The sequence below is a fragment of the Canis lupus genome, chromosome 13 (assembly GCF_011100685.1).
Source record: "Canis lupus familiaris isolate Mischka breed German Shepherd chromosome 13, alternate assembly UU_Cfam_GSD_1.0, whole genome shotgun sequence".
Classification (NCBI taxonomy): domain Eukaryota; kingdom Metazoa; phylum Chordata; class Mammalia; order Carnivora; family Canidae; genus Canis; species Canis lupus.
Genome location: NC_049234.1, coordinates 12,896,964 through 12,910,087, shown reverse-complemented (window position 1 = coordinate 12,910,087; position 13,124 = coordinate 12,896,964). Strand labels below are relative to the sequence as shown.

General features: G+C 34.6%; 1 protein-coding gene across 2 annotated transcripts in view; it reads left to right on the top strand.

Moving 5' to 3' along the window:
- CSMD3 (CUB and Sushi multiple domains 3) overlaps positions 1–13,124 on the top strand; it is a 1,311,859-nt gene that overhangs the window by 1,037,933 nt on the left and 260,802 nt on the right. For both annotated transcript variants that reach the window (XM_038555367.1, XM_038555366.1), the window contains 2 exons: positions 2,354–2,545; positions 11,189–11,327. In XM_038555367.1, the coding sequence (XP_038411295.1) occupies positions 2,354–2,545; positions 11,189–11,327 (331 nt within the window). The remainder of the gene's footprint in view (positions 1–2,353; positions 2,546–11,188; positions 11,328–13,124) is intronic.

The following is a 13,124-nucleotide window of genomic DNA, read 5'->3' as shown; positions in this document are numbered from 1 at the left end:
TCATGACCCTGAGATCCAGACCTGAGCTGAGATCTACTGCTTTTTTTTCAGTGTCAGGCTTAGCATCCCACCATTATCCTTTTTTTTCTCAGTTTTTTAGATGATGTGTTCCTTTTGATTCCCATACAACATTAAGAATCAGAACATTACAATATTGGGTGCAGATTCTCTGGTTTCTTTGTTGTGTATATATGTTAGAGAGATGAGCTACAACAAGTTTACTAGGCAGATTGATCAATCTATCAATCTATCTATATCTACTTACCTGTGTATCTATATAACTACCTACCCCCTCAGGATGTTTATAATAGAATCTCTTTATTGGTACCACCACTATGCAAAATAATTTGGAGTCTCTTTAGTTCTATTGTGTCTGCTCATTTCTTCTTTGTGTTTGTAGAACCTAGCAAAATGTTTGGAATATATTAAGTTAGTAAGTGAATGAATGAGTGAATATCAGTTATGTGTCTGTAATCAGCAATTTATGTCTTTAGTTTAATATGCAATTAAAAAAATAATTTATACTAAGTGAATCCTACATTTATGAATATAGTTTAATAATAATTTAAATGGAAATTTTAATAGCTTCTTTGTCTTAATACTTAATTGCCATATGCTTTAGGGTAAATCTACTTTATGGTAATTCAAAATAATATTTTGTCCATTAACCTGAATAATTGGAGTTAACTATTATTAAACGTGTCATATACTGTATATAGAAGAATAGTTGCTTTCCTATGGTCTCATACTATTCTGCTTTCTCTAATGATTTTTTTAACTTTTTATTTTTAGACACTTATATGCAGTTGTAAGAAATAATAAAGAGATCCTATATACTCTTCACCCAGTTTCCTGCAATGACAACTTCTTGTATAACTATAGCACAATATCCCAACAACAAAATTGATTTTGATACAATCTATCAATCTTATTTAAATTTTATTAACTTTGAATATATCTGTGTGTATATGTTTATTTAGCTCTATGTAGATTTGTTTGTTGTTGTTTTTTAAGATTTTATTTATTCATAAGAGACAGAGAGAGAGAGAGGCAGAGACACAGACAGAGGGAGAAGCAGGCCCCATGTAGGGAGCCCAATGCAGAACTTGACCCGGATCTCCGGGATCAGGCCCCGGGCTAAAGACAGCACTAAACTGCTGAGCCACCTGGGCTGCCCCTATTTAGCTCTATGTAGATTTGTAAGACCAGCACAGTAAGGACATAGTACAGTTCATCACAAGGATCCCTTATCTTATCTTTAATAGCTATGGTCACTCCTTTCTATCCCCTCCCCCTACAACTCCTGGTACTAACTAATCTGTTTTCCAGCTTTCTAATTTTGTCTCTTCAAGAATGTTACATAAATAAAGTCATACAGTATGATATTTGATGTTGTATTTGATATTGTATTTTTTCACTCTGCATAATTCCTTTCAGATCCTTTTAAGTTGTGATGTGTATTGTCGTTCCTTTTTATTGCTGAGTAATATTCCATGGTATGCAAACACAGTTAGTTTAATTATTCATTTGTTGAAGAACATTTGGGTTATTCCTACTTTTTAGCTTCTATGAATAAATATGTGTTCAGGTTTTTATGTGGTCATAAGTCTTCATCTCCCTGGGATAAATGTACATGAATGTAATTACTGAGCTGTATGGTAAGCACATGGTTAGTCTTGCAAGAAACATGCTTATTTCCAAAGTGGCTATAACATTTTATATTTCCAATAGCAGTGCATGAATAATTTCATTTTCTCCAGAACCTTGCCAGCATTAGATAAGATGCATCTTATCTTTTACTTTAGCCAATCTGATAGGTATATAATAATATCTCGTTGCAGTTTTAATTTGCATTTCCCTAATAGTAAATGAGGTTGAAGAAATCTTTTTGTGTACCATCCAGTATCCTCTTCATTGAAAATTTTTTTGCCCATTTCTTAATTGGATGTGTTTTCTTCTTCCTCCTCTCTACCACACTTGAGTTTTAAGAGTTATTTATGTATATCGTAGATACAAGTCCTTTGTGGAATAGTTCCCTTGCAGATATGTTCTTTCTATGGTTTTCTCTTCAACTTCTACACAGTCTTTCACAGAGCATCTAATAACTTTCAGGAAATCTATTATTTAGCTACTAAAATGGCATGCCCCTTCTTGAAACAAGTTAGCACACAAATTAACAAAAACGATTTCAATTATTTTTTTGTGTAGGGATTGAAAAATTGGCCCAAGCATTTCTTAAGTTAAATTTCTAAAAGCATGTAGATATAAGGAAGATTCTAAACTGTAAGGTCTGGAATGTTGAAATTGATTTTGGTAGCGTCAAAACTAAAGATTTGTTTCTGTCTTTTGATAGGTTCTGTTGCCACTGCATGTCGTGACCCAGGGGTTCCCATGAATGGGACTCGAAATGGGGATGGACGAGAACCTGGGGACACTGTTGTTTTTCAATGTGACCCAGGATATGAGCTTCAAGGAGAGGAAAGAATAACCTGCATTCAAGTAGAAAATCGATACTTCTGGCAGCCCAGCCCGCCGGTCTGTATAGGTATGAATTAAAGAAAAATTAAAATTTTATATAAATATAAAACAATGATTAAAATGGGTATTGATGTTATTAAGAACAATATTCTAGAATAGGTTTTATATGAGATCTAATATTTCTAAGATCTATGAATCTCCAAAAAAAAGGCATAAAATCTTAAATGATCATAATTTTTTTTCTCAATGAAAAGGTCCGTAATCTCATTAGATTCTCAATGGTTTGATGATCCTGACTAAAAAAAAAAAAAAAAAAAAAAAAAAAAAAAAAGTTAATAAGTAAAGCTTTTGAAAAGTCTAAATTTTCCCTTATATACTATAAAAATGTAGTTACCCACTGCTTTTAAAATTTAAAAGAGTAGATTCAGATTCTGCATTTGAAATGGGCCATATTCATCTTGTATCTCTAATAGATATTTCTTGTAGGGAATGGAAATTTAATTGAAACTTTATGTTTGAGTTTAGTTTCAAAGCTTTGGCTTTACATTCCATTCATGAGTAGTAAAATATAAATCTAAGGATTTACAGCAGATTGGTGCATACATTCAACTGTCTTTTACCTCTATGTTCTGTTCTTGATCCTCCCAAGTTAAACTCTAGAAAATTAAGATACATATTATATCTCTACTGGTATGAGAAAAGTTAGAAGAATGTACCTACCATCTTTAGCATAAAACCTGCTATAAAATCTTTTTAAAATCTCATTATTAAGTTTTTTAAATTAAAATTGGCTAATCTCAAACCTTTTACCTCAAGTATCTTAGAATTAATGCTGCCTTGAATTTACAATAGATTTTTACCAAAGTATGTTCTCTCTACTCAAAATTTTATTTCTTTACATATTCTCTCTTACTATACTGTAAGCAACTTGAGAGATTCCAGATTCATTCATTCATTGTTCATGGTTGTATTTCTTAAAGAATTCAACTTAAGCAAATCTGGCACATTTAGGAAACAAAACCTTATTTTTGTTCAGTTATATGCAATGCATAAATGCATTTTCAATAATCATTTCACAGTAATTATTTTGAGTCACATGGTAATAGGAAGAGTGTGTAGTACCTCAGTCAGAAGGGAACAAACTCAACCACTCAATTCAGATTTGTTTTCCTCATCTTGTAACTTCATATGCAAGAGTTGCAAGCTCAAATTCATTAGTAACTCAGGGTATCCTAGGCATTGTTCTCAACATGGAGGATTTAGCGGTAAAACAACAGAGGAGGGGCAGCCAAGGTGGCACAGTGGTTTAGCGCCACCTTTGGTCCAGGGCGTGGTCCTGGAGACCCGGGATTGAGTCCCATGGCAGGCTCCCTGCATGGAGCCTGCTTCTCCCTCCACCTGTCTCTGCCTCTCTCTCTCTCTCTCTCTCTCTCTCTCTCTCTCTCTCTCTCTCGTCTTTCATGAATAAATAAATAAAATCTGAAAACAACAACAACAACAACAACAACAGAGGAGTTCCCTATTCTTGTGAACCTACTTTCTAATGAAATGAAAGCTAAAAAAAAAAAAAAATCTGTATTTCACATCACGTTTTCTGTGTTTTACACGTTGGCATTTCAAAACACTTGATGCATAAAGCAAGACACATCTAAAGCCTCAAGCCTGTCAGAGAGTAATGACAGTTCTAGACCTTTGTAGAAAATGAGGCAGATAACATAAGTTATTAGAGAAACTTTAAAAAAATAAAATAACATAAGGACATACCTTGAACCAATACAGACTTACCTATATTCTCCTTTAATCTTCATTATTTCCATTTAGCATTTATATTGTTCTTCATCCACTGCTATAAGATTCTAAATCAAGCATTGATTAATTTACATTTACTATAACTATACTTATAAAAACAAAAAATAAAATACAGTTAAGAAACATTTTCAGGGATGCCTGGGTGGCTCAGTGGTTGAGCATCTACCTTCGGCTCAGGTTGTCATCCTGGGATCCAGGATCGAGTCTCACATTGGGCTACTTGCAGGGAGCCACTTCTCCCTCTGCTTGAGTCGCTGCGTCTCTCTGTGTGTCTTTTATGAATAAATAAATAAAATCTTTAAAATTCTTTTTTTCAAAGAAAAAGAATGAATTTTCCATTTGTTTACTATTCAGTTAACCTTAAAAAATCCAATTAAATTAAAACACCACATTCCAAATGATTGGAATTTGACTATCTCATAAAGAGAATCTTTGTGTAAAGAAGAAATGATAGAATACTACAGAACTACTGTAGGAGTTTTTGATTTGTTAGAACTCTTCAACCTAGTGAGAGGGTGTGGCTTATTAGAATTACCAGAGGGCTATATAATGTGAAATGTTATTATGTTTAGAATTCTAAAATATCAGACAGCCTTACACTAAAATTCTAGAAAACACTAAAATACAAAACATAAAGGATGAAAGATTTTTGTGATTAGCTTTAATATAATTCCATTTGTAGACAAGACTTTAGCTTTCAAGTCCTAATTCTAGGGGGAAAAATAGTGAAACACTAAGTATTTTTTAAATTGAGCAGGTTGAGCAAAGTTTTTTTATGGATTATGGTGCTGTGTATTATTTTTTGGTGGGAAAAGATAGCTTGAGGAGAAGATATGCATTAGAGCTTCTCTGAGGAAGAAAATAACCTAAAAAAAAAAAAAATGTCTGAAAAATTGCTAAGGCTGCACAAATCTTGACCTCTGAAACTGATAAGAAAGAACTCCATGATTGGAAATACTATGCCAAAGATTAACTCTGAACTTTTTAGAAACTCCATAAGTCTATGTCTCAGACCCTGGAGTATAAAGCATTTTGCTTGCATGTTGAAATAGCCTTTAAGCAAGTACCATATAGAAGGACGTCATCTTTAAGAGAGTTAATAGAATTCATTCCAACAAAATTGACAGTGTGAAGATTACTTTGACATTGCCAAAGGGAAAGTAGTAGCACTCAATATGAAGGTAAGTAACAAAGACATTAATGTGAGTGGGCTGCTGCTAAAGTCAGTATACACAAATAAAACTAAATGGGGTCAAAGAAAATTAAGATTATAAAATAGGGTTGCCTGGGTGGCTCAGCAGCTGAGCGTCTGTTTTTGGCTCAGGGTGTGATCCCAAGGCCCTGGAATCGAGTCCTGCATCTGTCTCCCTGTGAGGAGCCTGCTTCTCTTGCCTATGTCTCTGCCTCTGTCTCTCATGAATAAATAAATAAAATCTTTTAAAAAATATTATAAAATAATTATCAATAGTGGCCTGTGTAACTGCCTTTTGAGAAACAACACTCATCATTTATGTCAGAAATCCATGGAACCTAACTGAAAATTTATTTCATAAATCTATTTGACTTAAAGAGACTTTTATTCTGGATGTTTGATGATTACATGCATAAAAATAAAAATGTATTTTCCAAATGCTATTTAAAGTTTTCTCTTTTTGAGGCAAAGAAAATTTTCTTTACTCAATATTTGGGATATACAAATGTCAGGTAATATTTCTCCTTGCCTCGGTGGCTTTTGCAGATTTCCAAAATCAACTATAATGAACTATATTGGGAAATTGTTGTTATATAATTTAAATAATGGAATCACAAGAATTTTTAGATGATCTTATGCCTAGATTATAGAATGATCATGGAAAATATCCAGTAAGATACTTAAAAATATATGTAATATATTTTCCTATATCTTTTTTAAAAATTTCCCTATATCTTTGGTGATAAAGGATATAAACATATAAAAGTATATATGGACGCATGCATTTGTATATACAAATTGTATATTGTCAGAAATTGTATATTTCTGACAATTAAAAACAAAACAAAACAAAACATGTTCCCTGTGAAAGATAAGGAGAATTTAGACAAATTTACTCTCCTATGCTCTCCCAAATTAACATAAGAATCCCTCTACCAAAAAAAAAAAAAAAAAAAAAAAAAAAAAAAAGAATCCCTCTACCATGTAATCCCACACAATCCAGCTACCATAGTTTATGAAAAACAACAACACAAAAAACATTTTGCTATCATTTTTGTCTTTTATACATATACGCATACATACATACATTTGCCCTTACTACACATTTTTTCTATTTTTTTTCAAATTCATATATATGAATTTTATATATTCATATGAATTTTCAAATTCAAATTCATATATAAGTTTACAAATTCTAAAGGCAAAATATGCTATTATTTTTATCAAAATATATAGCTACAAATTAGATTGTTCATCCATCCCCAGTTATTTTCACTATTTTCATAATCAATACAAGAAGCCATTAGCAATTCCACAAACATTTATGGAATGTGTACTATGTACTGAATCCCAGGTTTAAGATAACATTTAAGACACAGTCTTTAATTTAAGATTAGTGATGAATGCAGATACCTGAAGGGAATACTTAAGTACATATGGCAGGGAAATGTTAGAGGTTTTTTGCGTACTAGAGGAAGTTGAAGAAAGCTGAAGTAGAGCCCAGGCTAAGAATTTCCAGGAAAGCTCTGTGGAGGCAGTGACAAATCTTAAAACATAAGCGTTCTATACATGTAGAATAGAGAAAACATTTCGGCAGACATGAATAGCAGGAGCAAAGGCATAGAAGTGCCAGGAATTAGAAGCAGTTTGATAGTACTTGAGTGTAAATTTTGGGTCTAAGATGGTGGTTGATTCAATTGGGAAGGTTGCAAGGATCAGGTCATAAAAGTTGTATTGGAGTTGGGGCATTATCATGCAGGCAGTGTGAAATAATTGCAGAATTATATGCATAGGCATAGTCCGATTAGATGTTTTTATTGGGAGAGAGATGAGTTAGAGGAAACCAGAGGCATGGGAAACAAGAAGACGTTGTGATAAACAGGAGATAAGAATCAGTTCTAGAAATATGGTTGTAGGAAAGGAAGGAGCAATAGGTTGAAATATAGCTATAGGATGTAAGAAGTAGAGTCTTAGTAGTGTTTCTTGATGGAGTGGTACATGGATGCAGCAAGAAAAGAAAAATCTTAAACCCCTAGCTTGGAAATATAGGTGGATGACAGCACTAATCAAACAACTTAGAAATGCAAAAGAAGAAACAAATTTGAAATATCTAGTATGGACACGTAGGACTTTTTGCCCAGGGTGAACAAAAGTGGAATTGCCAGGAACACAGCTGTGCCATAGCTGAAGAAGGGGAACAGGATGGGGAGACCTAATGTGAGCCCAGTGTCTGCAGAGTACCCAGCACACAGTAGGTGTGGAGAAGGGATTCTCAGGCCAAGCCCTTCCTGCCCACTGAAGAGTCCCAGCCCTGGTCCAGGATGTGGGCCATAACCAGAAGAGAAGGGCAGTTAGAGGGGAAAGCAAAAAGAAAAATAATGACATACAGAGCTGGACAATACGGCAGTGAAGATGGCTGCCTGAGATTGTGTGAATAAGCCTGGACATGAGGGGGCTGGGCATGAGGGAAGGACTCCAGACTGGACTCCCAGTGTCCTTGTGCTCAGGCCCAGCTTTCTGTCTCCAGAACTCTAACCTCAATAAAATTATCTGAGGGGCACTTGACTGGCTCAGTTGGTAAAGCATGAGACTCCTAATCTCAAGGTTGTGAGTTCAAGCCCAGCACTGGGGATAGAGCCTACTTAAAAAAAAAAAAAAAAAAAAAAAAATCATCTGAAAGGAGGGTGAAGAGGGCCACCACTGTTTACAAAGTCCACAAATTGGAAACAGCCTAACTGTCCAAGGATAGGGGACTTGCTACACAATAAATCATGATCCATGTGGCAAAAAAAGAAAAGAAACAAATTTGAGTTGAGGTTTGGATATGCCAGATACTCTGTGTTTAATGATGCATCTGTAGACTATCAGGTAGAGATAGCTAGTGAGCATTTGGGCATATGGCTTGGAATTTTAAAAATGGATACGGTCAACATGGAAGAATGTAACAGAGCAAAAATCAGAGATGACTAGGCAAGGAAATTAGAGATGACTAGGCAAGGAATTATAAGACAAAGTTGAAGAAGACACACTTGGCAATAAAACTGAGATCTGTACAAAGACACTAGGAGAAAATTAGAAGTAGAATTCCAGCAACAAGGAGAGTGAATTTAAGGTGAAAGTCAACCTTGAAGAATGGCTATAGATACGATGAGAAGAATAAAGTGAATAAGTATAAAAGTCATTCTAGGGTAGGCTAAGAAGCATTTGTGTTGGGGACATGGAGGCTGAAGGAAGTAGCAATGTTTGGAGAAAAATGGGAGGTGGAAAGAAACTAATAAAGCTATCTAGAGTCCATACTCAACAAAAGGGTTATTGTGTCTCTGTCAATATAATTTAAAAGAAAAACAATGTAAGACCAAAGAGAATACTTTGGGATGAATACTTTGGTGCTTTTCTATGAGATTTTTTTTTCCTGGTGGTGACCTGCTTTGCTAATCATGTTAGTCTGCCTATAAGTAAATACAGCAGACAGGTGAAGAAAGAGCTAATGACATTAGACGTCCTCTTCAAAAGACTTAGTTAGAAAAGACAAATCATAAATAAATAAGGAGAGACTTATATTTATAAAGAACTATTGCAGTGTGAGTGTTGTGGGGATAACCATTGTGATAGGGAGAGCAATGTGACCATAAGATCTACAACCATCTCAAGAGTTAGAAAAAAGGAATTCTCCTTGTATGGAGTGGAGTATATAAGGCTAAAAAGAACTCAGTGTAGGGAAATGGGATGAAATAGTGGACCAATCAATTAGTAGAGCAGAGAATGATGTCTTTCAAGTCCATCCTGTCTTTAGGAGATGTTGTGTGATGACTCAAGGCTGAGGGTGGACCAAAGTTCAGGGGCTCAGAGGAAGGATGAAAGCTTAATTAAAGTTTAGTTACAAGCATTTTATTCCAATTAATGAGTAAATTTAGCTAATCAATTGAGTCAAAGAATTGGAATCTACAGGGTCTTATCACAGGAAAGTAAGGGAGCTTCTTTAAGGGGTCCTATCTAATACATGATAAGTGAGTTTTATCTGAGTCATATGGAGAAGGGTGGTTCCTCACAGTAAGCCCATTTAACCAAACACAAAAAAGGTGAGGGCATTTTTAATCATCAGGTAAAATTCAACAATTTCAGTTGACAAAACAGTGAAAAGCAATAGATTCTAAGGAACTTTGTTTTATTTTTTGGATAAAAGACCTCTGAACATGTCTGTGAACACAGGGGATAAAGCCGGAGAGACTGAAGGTGATAAATGAACCAAGATTCCAGAGAAGGAAGAGCAATTATGTGACCAGGTTGAGGGTGTTATTCTGATTAATAGGAGGGGATTTTTATCCTCTAATTGTAGAGAGAAATATTCAGGAGACATTGAAATTTGAAGAGGGAGGACTATAGAAAACTGATATATTTATGTCTAATCATTTGATAAGATCCACAAAGATGTGCAGGTGATAGGTAAGCAGTAGTGAATAAATTAAGTCTGAGCAAATAAGTATTCTCAGTGGAGTAGGGCTGAGGTTATCTACAGTCACTGAGACACTGAGGCAAGGGTAGTGGAGGGGAGTAGAGAAATATCCTAGCAGACATCCATTATTTAGATGGCAAACGTTACCAAATCAGAGTGATGATTTTGTTTATCTAGACTCAGGCAAAGAACAGAGATCTGAAATGTTGCTAGAACCAAAATGTTCCTTCTTCCAAAACTAATTTGATGCTGTTAAAAGAATCCAAAATGCCTTATAACTGAATGCTGAAATTTACGTGAGAAAACTACAATTTTAAAATTCAGATAAGAGAAGAAGTTTGGCATGTTGATTACATGTATGAGACATCATGAAATCATGATCTCAGTCTCTCTCTTGGGCGTGTGTGTGTATATCCCCACTGTCCCACTCCACCACTGGGGCCTCCCTATCTTCATGGCTCTGTTTTTTCTGAAGCTGACAATTCTATATACTATTTCCTGATCATAAACTGTTAAACACAGACTTCAACAATAATCCCCTAAAGAATGTATTCTTTGAATTTCACTGACAAGTTTTAAAGCTTTTCCAATGAAGTGTCACAGAAACCTTTGTTTGTGTCTGCAATAACTGTAGTCTTTGTCTATTTTCATCAACAAGTCAGACAACTAGAATTTAGGGAGATGGTAACATTCAGTATAAGGGTGTTTTATTGTAAAGAGCTGTAGGTTCACAAATAATTATCCATTCTCACTCATTCACTATTGTCAAAAACTCTTCCTCCATAAATACATTAAAAAAGGTACTGGGGAAGATGTGAAAATGAGCCAAGTATCTCATATCCCGTTATTCCACTTATTAGAGATTTCATTTTGCTTTGTTTTGTTTCTGACTTTTCCTGTAAGCTTTAGATTTGGTCTTAGCAACCGTGGGAAAACCATCTGTACTCTTCTTCTCAATACTTATCTTTTACATGAAACAAAATAGTAATAGAAGGTGAGGAGGGTACATATATAATTTCTTCTTGTCTTTTGAAGCCAGTAAAGAAGCTAAATTCAATGTAACTACACACTTAATGTCTTTAATATTCTAATGGCCTTTCTTGAAATACAATGCAGTATTCTCAACCGTCCAATACTAGAAAAAGTCAGATGTGTACAGAATCTTCTAAATTCTTCAGAGAAGTGTTTATACAAATATTGATAACTAATCTTATTAATCACTTAAGCATTTGTTTGTTTGTTTGTTTAAATTAAAGCACCCTGTGGAGGCAATTTAACAGGATCGTCAGGCTTTATTCTTTCACCAAACTTCCCTCATCCGTATCCCCACAGCAGGGACTGTGACTGGACTATCATGGTCAACACAGACTACGTTATCTCCTTGGCATTTATCAGGTGAGTTCCTGTACATTTCCACATTAAAAATTTTTTTTCTTGTTATTTTATCCTAGCATTTGCACTAGGCAAAGTTTTATTTCTGTATATGACGTTTTAATTAATTTTCATTAATTCCAGCACTAGTACTCTGCAATCAGCAGTTCTCAGAGCCTTGTGTAATAATATAGATGCCACCGTAGTTCTGAAGTCTAGCAGGTGACCATCTTCACCAGATTTCAGTGTAGAGGAAGTGTGCTAAAGGTCGAGTAGTTTATTGTCTCTAGTGAAATGTGATCTCTTTATAACCTTTCCTCTCTCCCTGTATTTACCATTGCTGCCTCAAAAAATTAATTTTTTTTCCCCAAACTTCAAGATTAAAAGGTCAATATTTCCAGGGTTTTTTTTCTCCTATTTGTGTACCACCCAACATCTTTTTGTAGCCTCTAAATACCCATCTGTGCATGCACATTACCATTGAGCTGGTGAAAACATGCATTCTACCTGTTATTTTTATGGTGATCTCATGAAGTCAAGCTGACAAAGAAGAATCCGATGAATCATTTCCACATGATTTCTCAGCATAACTTGTCTCATGATAGAGCTTTACCTGGGAGTGTTCCAGAATTTACATTTGTTGCTTAGTAATGTCAATTGCAGGGTAGGCTTAGCACTGAAGTAGCAGAGGATTCAGCTTCCTGTGTGGGAAAGAAGGTGGCTGGCTTCGAGCTCAAACTCTGCCTCCACCATCTAGGTTAGTTTTTGGAATGAACCTATTTCTTCACATGGAAATTATACCTATTGTCACAGAACCTGGTCCTATTCCTTTCCCTTAATATTTCAATAGGAAGGGTTAGGTATTGGCAACTCAAATGATTCTTTAAGTAGAGATGTTCCTGACCTTCAGTGTCCCAGATTGACATACAGTGCCTCTGACGGTGTGTTAAAGCTGCTTGGTATTTATGTAAAATATTAAGGTTAAATATGTACTTTTTTCTAGTATATTGAAACCAGGTTTTAAAAACAATTTGAACTCATAAAAATGTGATAAGGTGTACATATTTAGACTTTGGATTTCTATAATTTGTAGAGATACATTGATAATTGGTAATAATAAAGCAATATTGATGGTAATGTTAGCTATGCTAGGGCCAAGTTATAAGACAATTTGCTGAGGTTATTATATACTCATTTTTACAGTTGAGGAAATGGCAGTACAGACATTAGAAATGTCAATTTAAATGATACAGGCCTTAGTAGACTTACAAAATTATTGTAGTTAATAAATGAGCGATAGAAGGCTGTATTAGATGAAATGCATGACCTAAATTTAATTTCCAGCTGTGTCGTTTATATTGTGACCCTAGGGAGATCACTGGCATTCAGGGCCTTGGTGTACTCATTGGGAAAATGGAAATGATAATCCCTTCCTTATACCACAGGATTATTGACAAGACCAAGTTAATATTTATGAAACTGCCTTGTAAAGTAGAACTTTCTATTAGAATGTACTCTCCTTTTTTTTTTTTTTTTTCAGGTAAAATAGTCATTACAGCTAAGATTCTAAAATTTCCTAAAAAACGACTTCTTTGTCTTATTGTCCCTCTTTAAAAAGTTACAAAGCAATATTTAGAAGCATTTATTTAGGTCCAAACTAGAAATTAAAAAGAAATGTGCTGCAGTCCTTTGTTAAATAGGCTTTGGGTTTCTGAGGATAATACATAGAGGTATATATTTATAAAGCACTCGCTTCCAGTGACTCTGCCAACAGTGACATAGGTAAGGAAGTTATAACACTCATCAAATCCTAATGTTGAA